Below are 23,418 nucleotides of genomic sequence, written 5' to 3' on the forward strand. Positions count from 1 at the left end.
AATTATATTCAATCAAATTACAAAGAACATTATATGGATTGAAACAATCCGTATGAATGTGGAGCAATAGTTTAAATGAATATTTATTGAAAGAAGGTTATCCAAATAATCCAATTTGTCCATGTGTTTTTATTAAGAAATCACAGTCATGATATGTTATTATAACTATATATGTTAATGATTTAAATATAATTAGAACTCTTGAAGAGCTTTCAAGGTCAATAAAATATCTCAAAAAGAAATTTAAGATGAAAGATCTTGGCAAAACAAAATTTTGTCTAGGCTTGCAAATCAAGCATTTAGCCGATAAAATTTGTATTCATCAATCGACATGTACAGAAAAGATTTTAAAAAGATTCTACAGGGACAAAGAACACACATTAAACATTCAATGGTGGTTCGATCACTAGATGTGAAATAATATTTTTCGACCTCGAGAAGATAATCAAGAATTACTTGGTCTTGAAGTACCATACCTTAGTGCAATAGGTGCAATAATGTATCTTGCTAATAACATGAGACCAAATATAACATTTTCACTAAATTTCTTAGCAAGATATAGTTTTTTCTCCAACAAATAGACATTGGAATGAAGTTAATTAACATTTACTTGGTTATCTTCGAGGGACAATTGATATGTGTTTGTTTTATTCAAACAAATCAAACTTTGATCTAGTTGGTTATGTAGATGCTAATATTTATCTGATCCACACAAAGTAAGATCTCAAACAGGTTATCTGTATACATGTGGAGGAGAACTGTTATATCTTGGTGATCTGTAAAGCAAGCCATTATGGCCATTTCATCGAATCAAGAAATTCTTGCAATTCATGAAGCTAGTAGAGAATGTGTATAGTTGAGGTCAATGACTCATCATATTCGAGAAACATGTGGTTTCTGTTTCAATAAAAATTTACCAACAATATTATTTTAGGACAATACCGCATGTATATCACAAATCAAAGGATGATATATAAAAGGAGATAGAACAAAGAATATCTCACCAAAACTCTTCTATACACACGACCTTGAAGAAAATGGTGATATCATTGTTCAACAAATTTCTTCAAATGACAACTCGGCAAACTTATTCACATAGGCATCACCCACATCACATGTGAAAAGTTAGTGCACAACATTAGAATGCGACGACTCAGAGAACTCAAGTGATATATTCATAAGGGAGTAGAAATATTGTCTTCAAGGAATAGAAATACTGCACTCTTTTTTCCTTGACTGTGGTTTTTTCCATTAGGTTTTTCTAGCAAGGTTTTTAATGAGACAATTATTAATATATAAAAATGATGTACTTATTTTTCTTCGCTAGGACATTTTTTTTATCGTGTTTTTTTCTAGTAAAGTTTTAGCGAGACATCTATTTTATATAATATGGATATCTAAGAGAGAGTATTGTAAATATAATTATATAAATATCCATAACCTATAATATAGGTTATCAATCTTCCTCAGTTCTATGTTATAACGTTCATCTCAATGAATTCATACAATGACATATCCTATAAATAGAGATATGTGATGCCTTTCTAAGACACACCACAATTGAATTCAATTGTTTTCTAGTTTCTCTCTTCTCCATTCTCTTATTTTTTTGTTGTTTCATTGTTCTTATTTAGCTTCTTTATTCTTTATTTTATAACACCTTTAAATTTTCAAAATTTTCAACCATAACGATTGGGTCTCCAAACTTCTAAAATTGCTAAAATAATATATTTAAACTTACAATAACAACAATTGTAAAAAATGAACTCACAAACCATAAAATTGAAATATTGAGTCCTCAAGGTTATACTATTATTCCAATTTATACAATTGTGTGAGTTCAATATGATCCAATTTTAACATTTAGATAACTCAACTTTTAAATTTGAACATTTAAGAGTAACGATGGTTTTTGCCATTTACCGTTGAGTTTTAGAAATTATTAAAAATTATGCACTTATTTTTTAAAAAAATCATTTAAAGACCTTTTAAGCCTATTAAACTCCAAGAATAAAAAACTTTGTAATTTGAAAGTTCATAGTGTAAGGCACTCATTTTTTAAAATTTGAGGACCGAAAATGTAAACTTGGAATTTTTTATAAACCAAACATACATCTTTAAAATTCGGTGACTCCAAAGGTAATTTTCCTTCAGATTTAGAAATGAGTGAGTGTATATAGATTTGAACCAATAGACCAAGTAAAAATAATTTATTGTTGAACTATGCTCTAAGTGTAAAGATGCAACCAATTCCTACTTATCATAATGCATAAAGCACCAATAAACACCCCAAAGGTTGATGGTGAAATCCAGCAGGTGGAAAAAATAAAAAGCAAAGCTTAACTGAAATGCTGAAATGCTGAAATGCAGCCCACTCATCCTTTAGAAGGAAACCAAATAAAGCTAAAAGAAGAAAAGAACTGCCACCTACGAGTTTATATTTTCTAAAGAATCAGCTTTGATAGATTAAACATATCATAATAACTGTACAAAATCAAGGATGAGAAAGAATTTAGAATTTTCCTTTTCCCACAACTCATTGAATATCTCTTGGGCACTGCCATAACAATGTTCTTACTCAGAAAGTCACAAGCGCATACAAAGGTATGTGCTTACTAATTGATTGGAAGATTATGAACAATGTCATTCAAGTTGTTGATGATCTTGACGTTGGGTTAACATTATAGAACTCATTTCCAGATGTAGAGGAGGACTCACATGTTTGCATTGTGGAGTTTTGGGTTTGGCTTCCACTAAGGCTTTGGCTCTGTTGCTGTCTACGCATATCTCTCATTGCCTTGAACCTCAGATCTTCATTGTAACTGCTCGGTTCTGGGATCAGGTCTGGAATTTTCATCCGTCCTTCGAGCATGTTCACCACTTCCGACATTGCAGGCCTTACTGATGGTGAAGCATTGGTGCAAAGAAGGGCTATTTTCACCATGTTTTCTGCTTCTTTCATGTCAATTTCTGACTTCAACTTCTCATCTACCAGCTCCATGACGTTCCCAAATTGTTGCAAGTGACAGGCCTGCAATGTGAGTTTATTTTTTGTTTCATTTGTTCAGACCCAAAACAGATGCAGTTTTGAAAGGCTTAGAAATATATTGACAATTTAGAGGTCAGACATGTAAAGCAGTGAATTACCCAGTCTAGAAGGCAAACACAGGTTTCACTTGGTACATAATCATTGTTGCTTCTTCCACCGATAATCTCCAAGGCCACAACTCCAAAACTGTAAACATCTGCTTTGTAGGTCAAATAACCCCAAAGTGCGTATTCTGGAGCCATATATCCTCTGTCACAGAGAGTGATTATTAATAACGCTTGATCCGACATAAAGTGTGATTATCAAAGCATAGAAGATGTTGGAATTTGATTAAACGAGAGAACTATGACATACATGGTCCCAGCCACTCTAGTAGTGATATGAGTCTTCTCCTCATCGTTGAGCTTAGCCAAACCAAAATCAGATATTTTAGGATTCAGTTCGCCATCCAGTAGCACATTAGTAGCTTTGATGTCTCTATGAACAATTTTGAGGCTCGATTCCTCGTGGAGATATGCTAAGCCTTTTGCTATACCAATACATATTCTAAGCCTAGTTGGCCAATCTAGGTTAAGCCGACTGTGATCCGGACCTACAAACAAAACAAGAAAATAATAACAAAAGGAATGCCGTAGCCTAAAATGCAAAGGAAAGTAAAAGGAACCCGTAGTATGTAAAAGAGAAGATTGATATCTAGCAAAAAGACTAACTAGGCCAGATGATTAAGTATACTTGTGTTATTGCGTGTGTGAGTAAATAAAATCAAACTAACCAAATAGTGCTCGGGCAAGACTATTGTTTTCCAAATATTCATACACCAACAGCAACTGGTCCCCTTCAATACAGCATCCATGGAGCTTGACTAGATTTGGGTGTTGCAAGCAAGAGATCATTCCTATCTCATTCAGAAATTCACGATTTCCCTGCCTTGATTTCGATGAAAGCTGCTTGATTGCTACAATAGTACCATCAACCAATTGACCCTACAAATCAACCTTCATAAGTACTTCCCTTCAACAAATGTAGATGATAACTTATCGGTGAGTTTAGTAATAATACCTTATAAACAGGGCCAAAACCACCTTCTCCAATTTTATTACAAGAATCAAAATGATTGGTGGCAGCTTTTATTTGCTTCAAGGTAAAAATTCCAGTTTGCACTTCTATTCCTGCAAGATCTGTTCATGGTAATACAGATAAAATATGGTCATATTGTTAGATGTTATCATGAGAGATGTTCTATAAATTTCCACTAAATTTATACTAGCCTTTCCTAAAAATCTTACAGTAAATGAGAATCAGGTCTAGGTTTATGATGATTAAAGAAATCAAGGAAACACATAATTCATCTGTTTTGAATTGAAAATAGAAACCATAGCAGATGAAAGTTTAAAAAAATGTAACAACATGCAGTCCGAACACACCTGTACCCCCTTTACTGCGCCTGATTACTTTAAGACTGCCTTTCCACCAAAGAAGTCCCACTATGATGATTGTAGCAAGGCATAACAATCCAACGGTAATGCCAACGACAAGCGCCACAGTTTTCTTTTTACTACTTTCACGGATTGGACAATATTTAAGATCTGTTCAAAGGATCAAACACCGTCACTCTCAAGGAATCAGTTTGAATCGAACCAAAAACTACAATATCTGGTGATGAATGGGCTAAACTTAAAGCAGAGCTGATATATAAGTTCCCAAATGAAACATAAAGTTCCATTTTGTGCTGGGGAATGAACAAGACATGTCTCAAGGGCATCTCTAAATTTTTTAGTGCAAACATGAGTGACTTTTCATCTTCTAAAAGAATAGAAATGTGGAATGTTTGCGAGATTCATTCCTTTTTTTATCTTACATTTGTTTGCAATATGTATCACTAAAAACAAAATGGCCATGCGGCCTACATAGGTTGAAGAATCCTAACAAAATCCTCCTTTAATAGGTTACATCCTAAGAATGTCAATCAAGAATCGAGATTCACAAAGGACTCACCAGAATAAACAGAAATAGCTGATATAAGTGGACCATAAACTCCTCTTTCAGGAATCCTCGTTGTCCCTTTTCCAGCCCAATAGAATCGGATCTCCAGGACATGATTAAATACACTAATGTAAGCAAACTGCATTTCGGTTGGTTTTTGAGCTCCTCCCGCCTTCTCATCGATATCAAAATTCTCCAATACCAACCTATCCTGTATAAAGCATAATTTTGAGACAATTTACAAATTTTAATATTGCTTACTCATTTTTAATTATCGTGACAAATACCTGAATGTAGATATCAAATTTCCGCCTTCCAAGGCTTTTATATGTCTTATCATTTGTAAATTGCAACTCAGCAAAATGAAGTGTCACTGAGTAGTTTCCATTTTCCAAGCAATGATGGAAATAAGTGAGCGTAATTGGACTTCGACGTGCTGTTGAATACAGCTCGGACAAATTTGATGAAGACAGGGATAAAGTGTAGCGTGTATTTTGGTGATCAAAATCATCCATAAAATCTCCAGTGCTACTCAATCCCCAGTAGCTATCTTGATCAATGTAGAATTTTGCTGTCCCACCTTCAATATCTGCATCCCCATTGTAGAGAATGTTTCTGTTGTTTACCTCCATCGTTAAGTCATTCCCACCAGAATTGACGAACCAACATTTTGAATCTGTCAATATTCCTTTTATGTTCATTTTAAATTGTATATTCCTTTCCTGTTCATTTAAAATTTTTGTAACGGTTTTCTAACTGATAAAGTAACTGCAGTAGAACCTAAAGCCACTAGTAAGATTCTCTACATATTCTCCCTCTATATATAAATATGAAGGAATTACCACTCAGCTTTTTAATAATGAAACTAGGAAACAGTGTATCACATTCCCTTTTATCTTTTTCTGGTAACTAAAAAAAGGTCATCACTTACATTTTGAACAGATGGAATCCTTTAAGCAGGGGAGATTTTCTTGTCTGCAATGACATCAGATATCAGCACAAGAAAAAAAATATATGTGGTATGAATTCTTCTTATACTCCAATGATCATGTAGTCTGCAAGAGAATTTCGTTTAAAAGGATAAAATTAGAGTAACTCACAAGGTGTTGCTGTTTGAAGAACTTCGGAACAAGTTCAGATTCATATTCCTGTCACAATACGGGAAAGATCAAACTTTTTCTGTATCATACTGGAAAATATCTCAAAGAATATTTGACACTAAGTTTCTTACAAATTCTTTCTACAAGCATGGTGCCCAGGGCCTTGCCATTTCAAGTTATTGTATGAAAGATCGCTGCATCAGAGCGGATTATCATACCAGTTAGAATGAAATAGGCAATGTTTATCTTTTGGCCAATGTTATTTTGAAGAAAATTATGAGATACAATAATGCTAAAATTCTCAAATCCAAGTTCACAAAGACTTTCATGCCATCAGTTAAACTACCAATAACAGACGCCCAGAAAGCCAAAAAAAATAAATAAACAAGAGCATGTCAATCAAGGGACAAAAATAAAAGAAAACGGATAATTGACTACAGAAGATCTTGTGCTGAAATATCCACTACCTTTACCATTTTTGCATCATAAAGTTAGAAATATCCACTACCTTTTCCATTTTTGCATCATAAAGTTAGAGCCAGTTTGGATTGACTTTCTAAATGTTTACACACGTTTTTTTTTTTTGCACTTGAATGTCAATCCTAACATACACTTACCAAATATAATCACTCTGAAAAATAAAGCTTCTCCACTGACAAACTATTTTAACTACAAAAGTTGAAGCCTCTAAAAGAATTAGATAGGAAAAGATATTGACAGTATTATAATGGACAAAAATAAGCAAACCAACACCAGTTGAAGTGTCTCTTCACATTGGAGGTTCGATAAATTTTAAGTTTAGGGTTTTTCCTAATCGGGTTACACTTTTCTTTGCCTACTTGGCCTTGAAATATCTAATGGTTGACAACACTAAACAATAAACCAGTAGCCAAAAGGAAAATAAACTCGATATATTAAAAATGTGTTAGGCGAAAGGAGGAAAAGTTAAGGATTAAAAATAAGATAAGTAAGAAGCTTACACATTAGTACCATCCATCAAGATTGACTCTGGTAGGTTGCCACTCAGCATATTGCCAGTTAAAAAGCTAATAAATAGAAAGAAATAAAATAAAATAATTGATCAGGAGACCTATACATAATAAAAGCAGTTTTATAAGCATTTCAAAATTAATTTTTGTTAGTGACATGCATATTACTACAATAAAACTGGAAAATTATCAAAACAGAAAATTGTCTTACTTACAGAAATCTAATGCGCTCCATGCTTATATCCTCTGGAATTTCCCCAGTTAACTGGTTAAAGCTGACGTCCCTATCAGTCATTATGAAACAAATATCCAAATGAATCGTCAAGAAACATAAAAAACAACAGCAAAAATAAAAGCAAGATATCAATGTATAAGAGTTTACAATAGTTGGTCATTTTTTCTCAACAATGTCTTTATCATTTGATCCAATATTGGTCTGTTAGCAAGGTGCAGATTTGAAAAAATATATGTTCCAAGAGAAGAAAGAAAAACAGTATTTGACAAAACTAAAGGTATCTCATTTCAAAATTAGAGTTATATGGGGTTATTAATATAGTATTTGTAGAATTTAGTAATTGGATGTAGATTCGGTAGGGCTTTTTAGTTATAAATAGTAGGAGAGGGGTTGGGGAGAGGTGCGAAAGAATTTGTAGTGGAATTTCCTTCTAAGAATTCATATATGACGTATGACGTAATCGTTTATAAGGTTAAAAACCACTTGTAGTCTCTAAACTTCCATGAAACTGTGAAAGTATCAATTTAGTCCCTATCTTTAGTTTATGAGAATTGGGTCCTTGTACTTCCAAGTTTTTAATAATTTAGTCTCAAATTTTAGTATGTAGCAGTTTAGTCCTTGTAATTAAAAAGTTCAAACGAACTTGATCCCTCTCGTAAAAATTTCAATGAAAATAAGTGAATTTTTATTATGTGCGAAGACTAAATTGTTATATATTAGACTAAATTTAATTTGTTATAAAATTGAAGGTAACTACCTCTATGAAAATTCAATGACCAAAAGTATTTTTAACCTTTGTATTAACATAATTCCAGTTAATGGTAGAAATTTTTTAAACCTGTCTTGACAGAATTCTATTATCCCTTCTCTATAAATAAATTTCCAATGTAAAGCAAACATGTCAACAATGTGTTAGACCACCAGTGATACATACTTATGCTAGGAAGGGTAGAATGGCAAATTCACCTTCAGCTGAATTGTGTGACTTTTGTTTAATCTTTTGGGTCGGTGTGGGATGCTATATATTGTGTTTTGAAATACCTTGGTTGTGAGATATTTTGTTGTGTGGAGAGTACCACCATCGTGAAAGGTGGAAAACCATGTGTCTAGTACTGTTTTCTTGAGGAAATTTATCTTCTATTAGAAACAAAAAAAAAAAAAAACTAAAGGGCTAAAAAGTACAAAAGAAAGGTAGAACAAAAAGATGGCCTTCACTGAACTTGTCACCGAAAAAATTTATCATATTTATGTCATACCGTACATATTTATCAACAAACTGAGTATCAGTATCATAAACATGCTAGGAGCAAACACGTCATACTTACAGCATTTCCATGGCTGGTAACTTCCACACGTATGAAGGGATCTTTCCAGCAATGTTACAATTTCTCAGAACCCTAAAAGAGATAAGCGATGAAATTAGAAAAACAAGAAAACAAAAATAAAAACAGAACATATTCTAACGGATTATGCAGAGATTCCGGTCTAAAGATAGCAGACAGCATATATATTCAACATACAATCTAACCATGCCCGTCATGTTTGTCAACTCAGGAAAATCCTGCTTTGGCCCATTAATATCACTGATCCTTCTGTATTAATAAAGAAAAACATGAGTTTTATCATTCATCTGGTAGACTAAAAAATATGAAGAAATAAATTTGAGTACTACTCACAATTCTTGTAAGTTCCTCAGAATGGATATTTTTGAAGGAATTGGTCCCTGAAGTCCACTTGCATGCAGTTCTCTTCAATAATTCAATTTTAAATGGTATTAATAATTGAAAATGTAATTTAACATAGGGTTGTTTCTCAAAAAAATGAAGGAAACTTCAAAATTTTCTAAAAGAAATGGCTTACAATCTCTTGAGTAGTATCCAATTCTTTATGAACTCAGGTATGGATCCATTTAGGTTGTTATCATTTATCCGGCTGCAGCATGCAACGAGTGTAATTTGAATGAATGTGGATAAAATGAATGAAAGTACTTCAAGAAAGGTGAGCATAATAAAAACTTACAAATCTGTTAAGTTTTTCAAACCAGCAAATGTTGTCGGTATTGTGCCATTAAATTGATTAGATGATAGCAACCTGCATATACAGTGTTCAATCAATAAATTATCAACTTCATACCACAAAATAAAAAATTCAAACTTACAGGAAGAAAATTAGAATGTTAAAAGGAAGTTGATAACATCTTACAAGTATTGCAAGTTGCTTAACCTCCCAAGTTGTGATGGTATTGCACCAGTAAATTGGTTTCCTTCAAGGTTCCTGATTTTGTGAAACATATAAGTGATATATATGCACAACAATGACGAAAAAAAAAATTACAACTCGATCTTCTAGAGCTATTAAATGAGTAGAAAGAGAGTTGAACAATGGGCTTTTATTTTGTTAAGGTAATGTAAAGCTGCACTTTTCATATAATCAAAAACCAAAACACCATACCCTGAAAATAGAAAAAAGAGAATGAATATACTATGACAACTTACAGTGATGTTAGAGTAGTAATATTCCACAATGCGTCTGGTATTTCCCCTGTCAACCGATTAACAAGAAGAGAGCTGCAAGATATTCACTAGAAGTTTATTAGAGGAGTTAATCAGGACATCAACAACAAAAAAGACAAGATTTTACATTGTTGTCAGCCGTGTTGAAGCCCATTCTCGAGGTATGTTACCATGAAGGTAATTGTAAGCAAAATCACTACACCAAGTCAAAAAGTGATAAGAGTTTCCTAATGAAAAAATGTCTACATAAAACTTTAGGATATAATATAACTGCACTTACACTTCTTTCAGGTAAGGAAGTTTGACTATTTCAGGAGGAAGAACACCTGGCAGATTGTGATTTTTTAATTCTCTGATATCAAAAGAAAACAAAAAAATTAAACTACAATTTGAGAACTAAGAACAAGTCGAGTATTGGTAGGAAAAGAATTTGATTAACAATATAATGCAAAAGGAATTAATGGTTAACTTCATGATTTATGAGAGGCACAATTTATTCCAATGATAATAATAACAATAATGTTTAGGCTGTTTCATTCACGAAGTGTGCAAAACAAGTGAACGTTAGTACAAATGCAACTGGTGTCCCCTTACATGGTGGAATTTCATCCTTCTAACATTGATTCACTCAACTAGACCCTTGTTTTCATGATTAAAATTTCAATGATTGGCATTTGGCAACAATCATTATCTTCAAGAATACTATTTGAACCATGGCAGCCACCTCTGATCAAACTCCTATATCTGAGAACCTTTTACATTCAGGTCAAAAAGAAAGAAAATGATCCAACTTATCAACAAAGTGGAGATTCTTAGCATCCAACTAAACTTAAATTATAATGCAATTTCTTTCAATGAGACATACATAGATGTAAGGAAATCCATTTTGGATATGTAGAGCTATCATAGTGTCGTTGATTATAGAAGTTTAAGCGGAACAGAATATGACACCAGACAGACAACAAACCAAGCCAGTAATCAATATTGAGAAATAAGATAAGATGATTATACATCCTTACGACATGACAAAATGTGCTATTCTCGATGCTGCAATCACAATCAATGTTAGTCTCAGATCCCCTGGGAGATTTTTCTGCCACCCCAAACATCTCAACAACACAGGAGTCACTATTGAATTTCCAATAAACTGCACCTAATGTTCTCGTAATTTGCTGTAGTACATCAACTATAAAAAATTGAAAGGCATAGGTTAGAGATATGTTATTTATGATACGAGTGATAAACAACCATGAATGATAAATATCAGGCAACATTCAAAATGTATAATATTTTGGTTATACTTGGTTCAACTAAGAAAAGAAAATTTGTTCCCTTCTTTTATGAGAAAAAGGGCATTGCAGTTCTCATGTCAAATGTTCAACAATCATAATTTAATCTAATCGTGTCAATAATTGTCATGGAATTTTTGGGCTAATTTATTAGTGAACTGTGAAGTATATGATACATTGTTAAATTTGATAGTATGGGGTTCCATCTCAAAACCAATTGGCAATTAGAGGAGTAGCCCACCTATCTTATATGGAGCATGAGTCCCCTTGATTTTTCCAATGTGGGACTCTCAACTTCTCCAATATGCCCCCTCAAGATGGTGTCTCTTTTGGGTTCACCTATCTTGGACCGATTACCCGTTTGGGCTTTACTGGACTCTGATACCATGTTAAATTTGATAGTATGGGGTTCCATCTCATAACCAATTGGCCATGTGAGGAGTAGCGCATCTATGTTATATAGAGTATGAGTCCCCTTGGTTTTTCCAATGTGGGACTCTTAACTTCTCCAACATACATAATATCATTTCAGGAAAATTGGTGTTTGGTTTACCAATGATGATGGTGAGGGTGGCTGGGCATAAGCTGTATCTGTTATTTTCTTGCCATGAGCATATATGATGAGACAGGACAGCGCTTTCAAAGAAGGAAGAATAACACCTTCAATCAACACTAGTTTCATGATGGTAAGCTATATCTATATTTAGATTACGTATACTTAAATCTACGAACAACCCCACTAGATCCAAGCCCTCAATCTTCTTTCTTGTTGTCAAACTAGATATTTCGACTTGCAAGAAACAAGGAAATGTCCTTCAAACAACAACAAGCCTCCTAGAGCAGTGAGTAGTGAATGATTTTTTTATTTTTTTTTTTGATAAAAGACATGTATATCCATATAACAAAAGAGAACAACCTAATGGCAAGGGGCAAGAGGGCCCTCCCCAAAAGAAACTAACAAATGATGGCCTTCCAATTGTTGAAAATCATAGAAATGTTATAGTTACAAAAGTATTTGGTGTAATTCGTAGTCCACAAAGAAGTTGTGTGTTGCAACACAGTCCAAAAAAAATCAAAAGAATTATAGCTATCTTAAAAAATTCTACTATTCATTTCTTTCCAAATGCACCACAAAAAGGGTAGTGAATGTTGAACAATACACTTCGCTTGTGCTTCTTCAAACAGCACGAAAATGTCCACAGTCTAACAGGCACCATCTCCTATCTTTAGATGAACCAATTCCACCCCCATTTGAGAGGTGTAATGATCTTAGCAATGGGCACCCGCTGCTTAGCAAGTGCTGGTTGCTCACTTGTTAAGAAACCACCCAAGCTTGTCACTAAACTCCAACAATTCAGAATTTGAAGCAATAGCTAACGCTCCCAACTGAACAATTCTGAGCAGCTAACATCAATGCAAAATCAAGGAGAAGATGCTTTTGGAAATCAATAAGCTAAATATAAACTACTGATGTACAAACATTGTTCCTCAATGCTCAGACACACTATGCTCACTGCTATCCCCAAAGCACCATTCCCTCAAGTAAAACCTACAGGCAGCTCCACATTACGAAATACAAATACTTGTGGAAGTTGAATGAAGCATCAAACAACAGACAAGATAAAATTATGGGAATCTCTCTGTCTTTTTCTTGTAAAGAAATATTATGGCAATCTAATTCTTCAGGGCGACTTTCTATTAGAATGACAAATCTAATTACTTAAATTTAGTTTTCTCCACTCTGAACTGTTTAGGCAACAAAGACTAGATGGATGTTGCAATCTTTCACACTGTTGACATGCTCATGTTGATGTCAATCTAAAAGTTAGTGTATTATAAAAGGACTGACTGAAAGAAATAATTAATAATGTCTGTGTGTGTTGTGCGTGTGTGTGTGTGTATTAGAGAGCAAAAATTTTATAATCCCAAAACTCGTGTGCAAAATTGATGTCAGCAAATCTTCAAACAATCCTTGGATTAAATATCATAAGCGGTCAAAAATCATATAAAATAGATTCTGACACAGCAGAAGCTCAACACTCCAACAGACAACATAGTAGATGCTCAAACCATTTTGTATATGGCAGCTAAAAAAACTCAGCAAGAAAGTTCTATTGTGGTGGTTGTGAAGGAGGAACCATATCTAGCAAAAAAGGAAAAGGAAAAAGAATTGTACCCTCTTCTTGGGGAACCTTGGAATTTGCAAATCCGAAGAACATGAAGCAATCCACCACAAGAAAAATGAGAACAAAGAAGCTCTTGGTCACCATCATCAACGAACTGTTTCTTCAAGAGATATTAAGCTCAAACTACCATAGATTGAAAGCCCAAAGTAAGCACAAAGCCCCAAAACTAGAAATGACAAGCAACAGTATCAGTAACAATGAACAAATAAAAATCAACAGCGATACAGACAGATTAATTGTCCAATCAGTGTACACCACCCGTTCAAATTTACCTGGTTTGAAATTTCTAAGGATGTGGGTCTGGAATGAAACTCTTTTCCTCCTCCCTAATAATGAGATTGAACAAAACTCACCCAAAAATTGGTTCACAGAACTTTTGGGGAAATGGGTTTCCTTGCCTTTTCATTTCAGAGTGCTAATATCTTCAAACATCCATAATCCAAGCAGCTGAAATGGGTTACAAGGAACCAAACCCAAAAACCCAGATGAAGATATTTAAGTGGAGCTGACAAAAAAATTCAGAGCTTCAAGGAAAATTCCTAATGGTTCGCTGATTTAAGACATATTTGTTTGAATTTAAGAAATCAAAAGGCTAGTAGAATTGTTTGGAGGCGAAATGCAAGAGCGTCCATGTGAAAATGAAAACTTTTTAGTAACAGTGATACAATTGAATATTGGAAACAAGCTAATCCCAGTAATAAAATTCAAATACTTGGCTTCACTTGGATTTGATATTCCTTAAAGATAAGCTTTTCTATAATTATTTAAGACAGAGCCTAACTCAAAAAGCTTCATCGTGGCAGTATATAAACTGTAGATATTAGTTAATTCGTCGTCTCTTTTCTCAATTTGACTGTGTGATCTTTTACCCGAATTTTTATTATTATTCTTTTTTTTAGTAAGAATCATTGTTCATATTAAAAGCAGATGGAAAATGATCGTGCAGTTAAATTTGTGAAGTTCGCTCATCAATTAGAACTATATATCTTTGCGTGGAGTGAGTGGAGATGACTTCCTCCTCCCCTTTTCATTCTCCATTTTATTGCGATCTCTTTCTTTCAAAATTCTCTCGTTTTAATTCGATAAAAATGTATAAACATAGTGTTTATCAAATTAAAAATTTTCATTAATTTTCTTTTTCTCTTTATGAAAATATCCGTTTCAATGATTAATTATAATGAAGAATTTTAATTTGAAGAGACATTGGTTAAATTTTTTGTGGGACAAATTAACGAGTCATCAAATTGTATATACAAAGGTTAATGTTAAAACATATGTCGGTGGCTTGAAATTTAAATATATTTACAACAACCGTCTTCGTGAATATCGATTATTTAACTATTTAATGTCCTAAATCACCTCTTGTCCAAACGAACACTCACGTTGGCAAAATATATAAACGAGCCCTAGCAATAGCATTAGAAGCTGAATTCTTCGTATTTTGTTTGCTTTCTTTGAATAAATTGATCCAATTGTAGCATAATAATGAGGTATATATTTTCCAAATAACTAAACTTAATATACCTTGGTATATATGAAATATATGTCAAATATATAACTCAATAGAAACTAAAGTAGTTAATGTGATATTTCATTGTTCTAACAATATTTAAAAATAATAATAAAATTAACTAGACTTATTTTATTATTCTAATTACGATATTTAAAAATAACAATAAAATTAACTAGACAATGGTGTGTATATATATATATGAGATAATAGCTTGAAATGAAAAAAATTAAAGCAAACTATATGAACTATTCTATGAACTATTCTAGACAAGCTAAAATAAGTCCGCGTTATATAAAAATAGCATTATAATGACATACATATGTCGTAGAAATATATTAGATATATTCTACGATTTGGTATGAATATTGACTCATTTCTTTATACATTTCAAACATTTGACATTTAATTTTAAACCATATGCAAGAGGGGTGTTTTTGTCTTAAATTAATTTTATAAACTTATTTTTAGAAAAAAATCAAATATAAAGACATTTATGAAATATATGACTAAAAAGATCTTTTTAATTTATTAAAAATAAGTTTAAGAATAATTATAAAAAGTAGCAAATTTGACCAAATATTTATAATAAGCTATAACAATATATTAGAGATTCTATCAGTAACATTGGATAGTCATTGATATCCTTCTATCAATAAAAAGGTATCAATCACTATTAAATTTATTATAACTAATAAATATTTTAATTTAAAATAGTCCGTAAGTTTAATACTTCTAATGGGATAAGTGATTTTGTATTAATAAAAAATAATAGATTTCTGATTTATGGTTGTTATTGAAAGCCTGGTTCATTTTTAAATAATGAGATAAGTGATTTAAAATAAAAGTGTTGAACTTGTAAGAGATTTTTTTCGTTAATTCATACTGAAATTAACTCTTTTTTTTTTTTTTATAGAAAGTTTAAAAGAAAAAAAGTTAATTGAAAAGTAATATAATTGACAACCAAACTTTAATTTTGTTTTCCAATTGAAAAATAGAAATGGCGGTAGTTGCATACTTTGACAAAGAGACCATGTCATGCATATTACAAATCCATGCTTTGTGTGTACTGTGTAGGTATGCAATAGCCAATATGCATTGCTTTGACCTCAAATTAACAAAAGAATATAATTTTTTATAAGGAGGTCTTTTGGGGTAATGAATGGAGTATGTGAAGTTGTGGAATATACAATGTAAAATGTTTAAGAGAGGGCATGGATTTCACTTTTTATTTGTTGGCTCTGCAATTTAACAGTGAGAATAGATAGGAAAATAATACTAATTTAAAGTGAAAATAAATAAATATTATGTGGAAGTCTACCCAAAAGGTACAATTAGAAAAGAAAATTTCTATGAAGGATATAATAAATGTGTGTCACTTTTGAAAAACAAACATTTGACTTTTCTTTTTAGTTTGACCAATTGGACACACCCTATTCACCATGCATATATTATTATTGCATCCAACCAAAATATACATATATTATTGCATCTTAAATCCCTAGTTCCCTACTGGGTCACAACTAATTAATCATAAATTAAGGTACGGTTACATTCAGATATCTAAATTTTTTCTTGTTGACTAGGGTTGGATGTGTTGTCACGTAAGATTAGTTGAGGTATAAGTAAGATCGAGCTAGACGCTCATGGATGTATAAAAAAGTTGTATATTAAAATTTGTTGGATTTTTAGAATTTTAATTCATAGATTTTTACTTTCTTAGTCAGTCGAAATTTAACCTTTCGTAAAGTTGTGAGTATGGGTATTTATCCATTATAATGTATAAGTGATATTGGATTGGTTTTCCTTTGGTTTTAGCCTAAACCACGAACGAAAGAGAACCGATTAATATAGCTAAAATAGGAACCAAAACTAATATTCGATAAAGGGTAAAGTTGTCGTTTGGTTTGGTTATATTAAGAGTATTTAATCCAAAATTGGGGTAAGGTTGAGTTTTGACATTTTGATAAAAGCATATATTCAGGTTGTCCCATTTCAAATTGGGTTTCTCCCATTATTGATTAATCACCTCTACATCCTTTTATCTTTATCTTTCTTTGCTACATCTCTAAATTCTTTTCATTACACAAAATAATCATCAAAGTTTCATCAACCAATTTATTTTGTAAGTTTAGTATTAATTTATATATTTAAATTTGATTAGTAATATTGAGATTTATTAAAATGGGAAGCCAATGGAAGAAAAACACAAAATAAAAGAAAGATAGAAAGACAAAAAAAAAAGTGAGAAGAAAATGGGTTGGCTAAGAGCCCACATGTTCCCATTAAGTCAAATGCTATATTAAATGTAAAGCTTGAAAATTCTTACTAAAAAAATTATTTAGAAATCTCAGAATTTCTTAATCTACACACTACCTACTTTTCTTAAATGATTTTAACGCTGTTGTTTATTATCGATAATCGATAGAATATGAAATTTTGTTATAATTTGTAAATATTTTTTTATATAATAATTTTCTTTTTGAAAAGGATAAAGCACACGCAATTGAAGAATTCAAATTTGAGATTAAGTCAAATCCCTGCCAAATAATAAAAAAAAAAATACTTCTCTAAGATGAGATTGAAAATTCCTTGAGAATATGGTTCTAAATTTTTTTAAAAAAATAAAAATAAAATCCCAATACCATCTGTTAAAAGTGGTTAATTATAGTCTTACAATAAAATAAAATAAGTGCACATACCTAAAATCCTTGATGCTAAAATTTAGGAAAGGTATATACGATTCTATGTTGTGGTAATAACTGTGAATTTATAGTTTAGAAAAAACTGCTACTTGGAAGACAAGAAAGACATGTACATCAGGGTGAATACTTGCTACACAACCTAATTTTATGCTTAAGTTAGCATGGAAAGCTATGTAGAAGAATGGAAATTTTTGGATGTGAGTTCATTTATCCATCTCTGGAGCTATCATGATGCAATTAAAAGTGTAGTTGATGTTGACTTATGGCTTTCTCTGAGGCTTCATATATTGTAGCATTAGGATTATAACCTCTTGGCTTTCAGTGTTGGGGTGTTACGAGGGGCATGCCTTCTTTGATATTTTTCTAGGCTCGGTCTCGGCCAACCAAACCACCTTCTCTTACCTATCTATTGGGCCTAGGATGATCCGTTCAGTCAGAGGCATATCTAGAATACGAATGAAAGCATAAATTTAATTACTGGCTTATCAACCTTATCTTACACAAATTAACTTTTTTAAACAATTAAGAATAATTTAAATTAAATAAACATGTTTGAATTACAAAATCAATGTCTTAGAAGCAATTGATAGCTACAAAGCAAGAAGCAGATGGAGCTTGCTGGCTAAGCTCCTTGAACTCTTATCTCCAATGGGCTACACCAGACAAGAAGAAATGTACAAGTACAAGACACCAGCAAGACATTGGAAGAACCGTAGGAACTTTTCTGAAGTATTTAGAATGTCCTAATATAAACATCATATATAAGGAAAAAACACACCTATAAACAAACAGTCTTCTTTTTATCCTTTGTATCTTTCAATGGAACTCATTATTACTTTCACAGAAATTCATATCCAGTTGATTTCTGAGGTTTTCTTACCCTTTCAAACTCGAATCAGCCATGTATTTCAAAACTTCTAATCAGACTGGACACAGTTTCAAGGAAATCAGTGACAGTTTAAGCTTCCAAAGTCTATCTTCAATGGAATCTTCTTCCACTCCTCCTATGATCCAAGAATCTCTATCAACCATAACGCCTTGATTCTTTCAAAGTTCTCAAAACAGACGGTTTCTCATCAAAGCTAATGATGCAACCAGAGAGATCTGTCCACACAGAACATGAAGCAGATCGTTTTCTTAGCACGACACGACTTAACTTCAATGCCTTTTCTGAATCTTCTATTGAATATAATTCAATTCCTTCACCATACTCCAAGTCCTTTGACTTCAAGATCGTTATATCAAATCAAAGACGTTTCAAATGGTGTTCTTACATTTCAGCTTTGCTGCTACTGCTAATCATGGCACTTACACTTCTCCTTCAGTTTTTGCCTCACAAACATAATCTTCACGAAGCATCAAACAATTACACAGTTGCAGTAAATCAAGCACTAAAGTTTTTTGATGCTCAAAAATGTAGAAATCCTCCTTAACTAAAAATGTTATGATGAACTTTTCATGCCCGACTGATAAAAAGCTTTTCTCAGCTGGTAGGTACCCGAAAAGTAGTCCAGTCAAGTTTCGGGGAGATTCAGGCTTGGAAGATGGGGTTTCAAGCAATAAACCAGATGGTCTCATTGGTGGTTTCTATGATTCTGGAAACAACATTAAGTTCACTTTCCCTACAGCTTATACCATTACTCTTTTAAGCTGGAGTGTGATTGAGTATCATCCGAAGTATGCAGACATGAATGAGCTTGATCATGTAAAGGACATCATCAGATGGGGAACTGAATATTTGCTCAAAATTTTTGTAGCCCCAAATGCAACTTCTGATCAAACCATAATATATTCTCAGGTAAGTCATATCCCGATCAAGATACTTTTAGTGCAATTACCTCAACATTGAATTCTCCATGTCATGTTTATTACGTAACAGTCAACATCTCCAATGTGTGATCCTAGGTTGGCAGTTCCAGTAATGATAGTAACGCTCAAACCAATGACAACTGCTGGCAAAGACCAGAAGACATGATGTACCCCAGACCCATTTCAACATGTGATGCCCGGGCTTCGGATCTTGCTGGAGAAATCGTTGCAGCATTATCAGCTTCATCATTAGTATTCAGAGAAGATACCAACTATTCAAGAGAATTAGCAAAAGCTGCAGAAAAATTGTTTCAGCAAGTGACTAAATTAGACCCAATTGAGCAAGGAACTTACAGCTCAGTTGATTCTTGTGGAGGAGAAGCAAGAAAGTTCTACAACTCATCAAGTTACACGGATGAATTGATATGGGCAGGAACTTGGCTGTTCTTTGCAACTGGAAACACTTCATATCTTTCATATGCCACTGATGCTGTCCGATTTCAGTTAGCACAGAGTGAGGAAGCAAGTATTGGCAGAGGAATTTTCAATTGGAACAATAAGTTCAGTGCAACCGCGGTAACTCCAAATGTCTTATTTGAATTTCTGATAAAATGTAAAAGATCGAAGACAGATTTGACAAATGGCTTACATTACCACATTTTCCATAGGTATTATTGACACGCCTTCTCTACTTTCATGATACTGGCTATCCATATGAATATGCCTTAGGAGTATCATCAAATATGACAGAAATCCTCATGTGTTCTTATCTCATTGATCAACACTACGACAGGACACCTGGTAAACCATCCGTTCAGATCCCATGCATCAAAAACTTACTATCCCCACCGATTATTTTGTCAACAACAAGAATATGTCTAAGTTTGTTTCCAGTAATTGGGTAATCTTCCAATTGTTAATGTAGGTGGATTGATCCTCCTAAGGCCTGATGATGGAGCACCACTCCAATTTGCTGCAACAGCATCATTTCTCAGTAAATTGTACAGTGATTACCTTGATCTTTTGGGAGCATCTTACATGAGTTGCATTTTTGCCAATCCTGGCTTTTCTTTGGAAAAGTTGCGGAGCTTCTCCAACTCTCAGGCAAGTGCTGTATTAAGAATCATTTCTTTGTCTTCCATTTCAAAAAACAGAAAAACGTAGAGCATTATAACATTCCCCAAAAATCACCTCTGGTTAAATGATCCAGGGAGCAATAAGACAACGTTTTTAAATACCTTTTTCTTTAGTAAAGGAAAAACATAATGCTCTAGATTCTAAAATAAATAAAACTAATATTGAACTGTATTTTGAGAAATATTATCTTTATGTTTTCAAAAGAAGTTTTCACATTTGTTAATTGGAAAACGAAACCAAGCAATTGTTAGAAACATTGACATAAAGATTTTCAACCGAAGTCTAACAATCCTTAAGTAAGATATAAGAATTTAATAGTATTCAAAATTTTCAGCTCAACTACATACTCGGGGATAATCCGTTGAAAATGAGCTACGTAGTTGGCTATGGAAACAATTTCCCCACCCATGTCCACCACAGAGCTGCTTCAATTCCTTGGGATGGTCAGTTCTATTCATGTGCTGAAGGAGATAGATGGCTGTTATCAAAGGCTTCAAATCCAAATATTCTTTCCGGAGCCATGGTGGCTGGTCCAGACATGTTTGACCATTTCTCAGATGATAGGGAAAAACCTTGGTTTACTGAACCAAGCATAGCAAGCAATGCAGGTTTGGTCGCAGCACTTGTTGCTCTAAATGATTATCCAGGCGACACCTCAGATTTTAATGGAAAGGATTTAGGCATAGATAAGATGTCAATCTTTGATAGAATCCCCAAGGCTTCTACAGCTCCTTGATAGTCCTAAGATATATATTTTTTCTCACAAGAACAGAAATGTGAATTCAGAAATCTTCACTTTGTGATATCCCACCCCGAAATCTTTCTTACAAGCAAGAATCTGAAAAAAGAAAAAAAAAACTTTTTCTTCCCAACATCCATGCCTTTCTTAAGTAAATAACTATGTAATCCCATTATCAATTCTTTGCATTTGCATTTTTTATCACTGCTTTCTTTCTTTCTTTCTACACAAGCTAACATATAGCAATCCCAGTTTTTGATATTTGCCAAGGAACCATCCAAACCAAATATTTGCCTCTTCAAACTAGAGATTGTTTTTAAATGTGAAAGATGAGAGTTAAAGACTCGAGAAGGTGTATTTTACTTCCACAATTCAGTACTACATGAGAAAAGCATTGTTTCACTTCAACAGGATTTAGTAGTTCATTTAAAATTCAATAAATAAGACATATCTTAAATCACCAATTAACCTAAAAGGTTGGCTTATAAGAAAGACAAATTTAATATTGTATCATCCTACGCACCCCTCACTTGTGGACATATGAAAAAGAACTTAACAAGTGGAAATCAATTTTAATTAAGAAAGAAATAACATGGCAGGAGCTCGAACACAAAATCTCCTGGATCACCAGCAAAGAAAACTTGTTTGAAGACTAACATAACATCATGAAAAAGATTAATAGCATGCGATCCAAATGTTCAAATACATTCTGTAAGGTAATCGGTGATACATATTAAAAACTCAACCAATCCGCAAGTTCGATTAAAATAAACTCAAACAAATACATTGTATTGATCTTTCAAAATTGTAATGTCCCAACCAAGGCTAGAAGGAAAGACCTAACCAGTAACCACCCAGCAGCCATGTACATGGAGATCAAAGTATATGAAGTAAACACATGACCCACAACCGGAAATGAATAGATCTGAAGAAAAAATTAGAGATACAATGAGGAAATTCAATCACAGGAAAAGACCTGTTGGGGCAATCTCAAAGCCTCAGCTCTGGTGAAGCAGGTATCGTCGATGATATCACTCCGGCACCACCGGCATTTGGGGGTCTGGGAACACTGTAAAGCCGAAACTTTCTCGCCGCAATTAGAGATCTGTTGATCTCTCCTTCTCTGTAAGCTCGATAAAGTACGATAAGAACTGGGGGAGTTGAATTTGCGATCTGGGGATAAGGCATTACATGAAATGAAGAAGAAAAAGAGGAAGGAGATGAGGAAAATGGAGAGCGGTGATGAAAGATGGGAACTTCTTCTTTCCATGGAAATTTGAAGAAAAGTTGTCGAAATTTAGATCCCAAAGCTACAAATTTACAGAACTCAAAGCTGGGTGGGTGCTTTAGAGCATCTTCTAATGTCTCCACAAAGTTCTGAGTTTGGCTATTCAATTTTGTTTCTCTTCCCTTTAATTATAATAAAATGAGATGCTTTTCCAAAATCTTTTTTGAATAGTAAAATTTTAGCATCAGATACATCCATACCTTTTTCAAAGTCCACTTGAACTAAAAAGAGACTCGATACAGTCACATACCACTCTCACCTTAAACTTTTTAAAATTGAGACTCTTTTTAAGGGCATTGCTATTCATCTCTTGCACAGTGAGGGTAGAGAAAACCATTTGGGTCGACTTAGGAGGAGCCTTGCCTATCTCCACGATGAGTTCTTACGATTATGCTTTTCATTATACTCGTCCAACAAACTTCAAGTTTCCTTTTGATTTTAATACAAATACTTTAGAGCTAGATAAGTTTATTGTATTCATGTAATCCTGTTATCATCTTTCTCCTTTCAACCTCACATTCTTTAACTTTTTGTTATTTGACATATATATTTTCTTTTAGTTCTTTGATGTGTTATGCTTATGAATTTAACCGCAAAAGAAAAACAAAATTATAACTTTATTAGTTAAAACAAAACTTTTCAAATTGAAATCTAAACTCATAGGTTTAGAAGTATTAAGAAAAATCAATCAAACATTTGTATATAGTGTATGGTATGAAATTATAATAAAAAAATGAAACTGTGAATATTTTGAAAGTAAAATAACTAAAATAGATAAATTTTAGATTATATACACCAAACTAAAACAATATATTTTGAGAATTGGAAACTATTTTCAATTGTTTTTTTTTTTTTTTTGTTATATTTGTAATTAGTTAATATTTCT

At 32.9% G+C, this 23,418-nt stretch overlaps 2 protein-coding genes and 1 long non-coding RNA gene across 5 annotated transcripts; 1 reads left to right on the top strand and 2 right to left on the bottom strand.

The window, feature by feature from the left end:
* Positions 1-2,404: 2,404 nt before the first annotated feature.
* Positions 2,405-14,045, bottom strand: LOC101204874 (probable LRR receptor-like serine/threonine-protein kinase RFK1). Of its 2 annotated transcripts, none has more exons than XM_011659248.2 (25): positions 13,617-14,045; positions 13,335-13,467; positions 10,881-11,055; positions 10,150-10,221; positions 9,997-10,065; positions 9,852-9,923; positions 9,559-9,630; positions 9,376-9,447; positions 9,217-9,288; positions 9,033-9,104; positions 8,877-8,948; positions 8,682-8,753; positions 7,337-7,405; positions 7,113-7,178; positions 6,264-6,326; positions 6,133-6,180; positions 5,964-6,007; positions 5,320-5,708; positions 5,045-5,243; positions 4,474-4,635; positions 4,109-4,227; positions 3,822-4,032; positions 3,404-3,641; positions 3,148-3,298; positions 2,405-3,031 (listed from the first exon to the last, which is right to left on the bottom strand). In XM_011659248.2, the coding sequence occupies exons 2-25, from the start codon at positions 13,429-13,431 to the stop codon at positions 2,648-2,650; spliced, it is 3,060 nt and encodes a 1,019-aa protein (XP_011657550.2). In that variant the 5' UTR covers positions 13,432-13,467; positions 13,617-14,045; the 3' UTR covers positions 2,405-2,647. The 2 variants fall into 2 exon arrangements, with proteins under 2 accessions (XP_011657550.2, XP_031744872.1); XM_031889012.1 differs by having other exon boundaries at positions 13,335-13,510.
* A 3,397-nt stretch (positions 14,046-17,442) lies between these two features.
* LOC116405937 lies at positions 17,443-23,017 on the bottom strand. Of its 2 annotated transcripts, none has more exons than XR_004219018.1 (2): positions 22,221-23,017; positions 17,443-18,004 (listed from the first exon to the last, which is right to left on the bottom strand). It is a non-coding gene; the product is annotated as an uncharacterized LOC116405937 (long non-coding RNA). The 2 variants fall into 2 exon arrangements; XR_004219022.1 differs by lacking the exon at positions 17,443-18,004 and adding an exon at positions 20,698-21,246.
* On the top strand, positions 18,062-21,445 carry LOC116405927 (endoglucanase 9-like). Its single transcript, XM_031889675.1, has 5 exons — positions 18,062-19,357; positions 19,465-19,944; positions 20,037-20,169; positions 20,294-20,472; positions 20,840-21,445. The coding sequence occupies exons 1-5, from the start codon at positions 19,004-19,006 to the stop codon at positions 21,239-21,241; spliced, it is 1,548 nt and encodes a 515-aa protein (XP_031745535.1). The 5' UTR covers positions 18,062-19,003; the 3' UTR covers positions 21,242-21,445.
* Positions 23,018-23,418: the final 401 nt, after the last annotated feature.

The sequence above is a fragment of the Cucumis sativus genome, chromosome 1 (genome assembly GCF_000004075.3).
Source record: "Cucumis sativus cultivar 9930 chromosome 1, Cucumber_9930_V3, whole genome shotgun sequence".
In the NCBI taxonomy this organism is placed as follows: domain Eukaryota; kingdom Viridiplantae; phylum Streptophyta; class Magnoliopsida; order Cucurbitales; family Cucurbitaceae; genus Cucumis; species Cucumis sativus.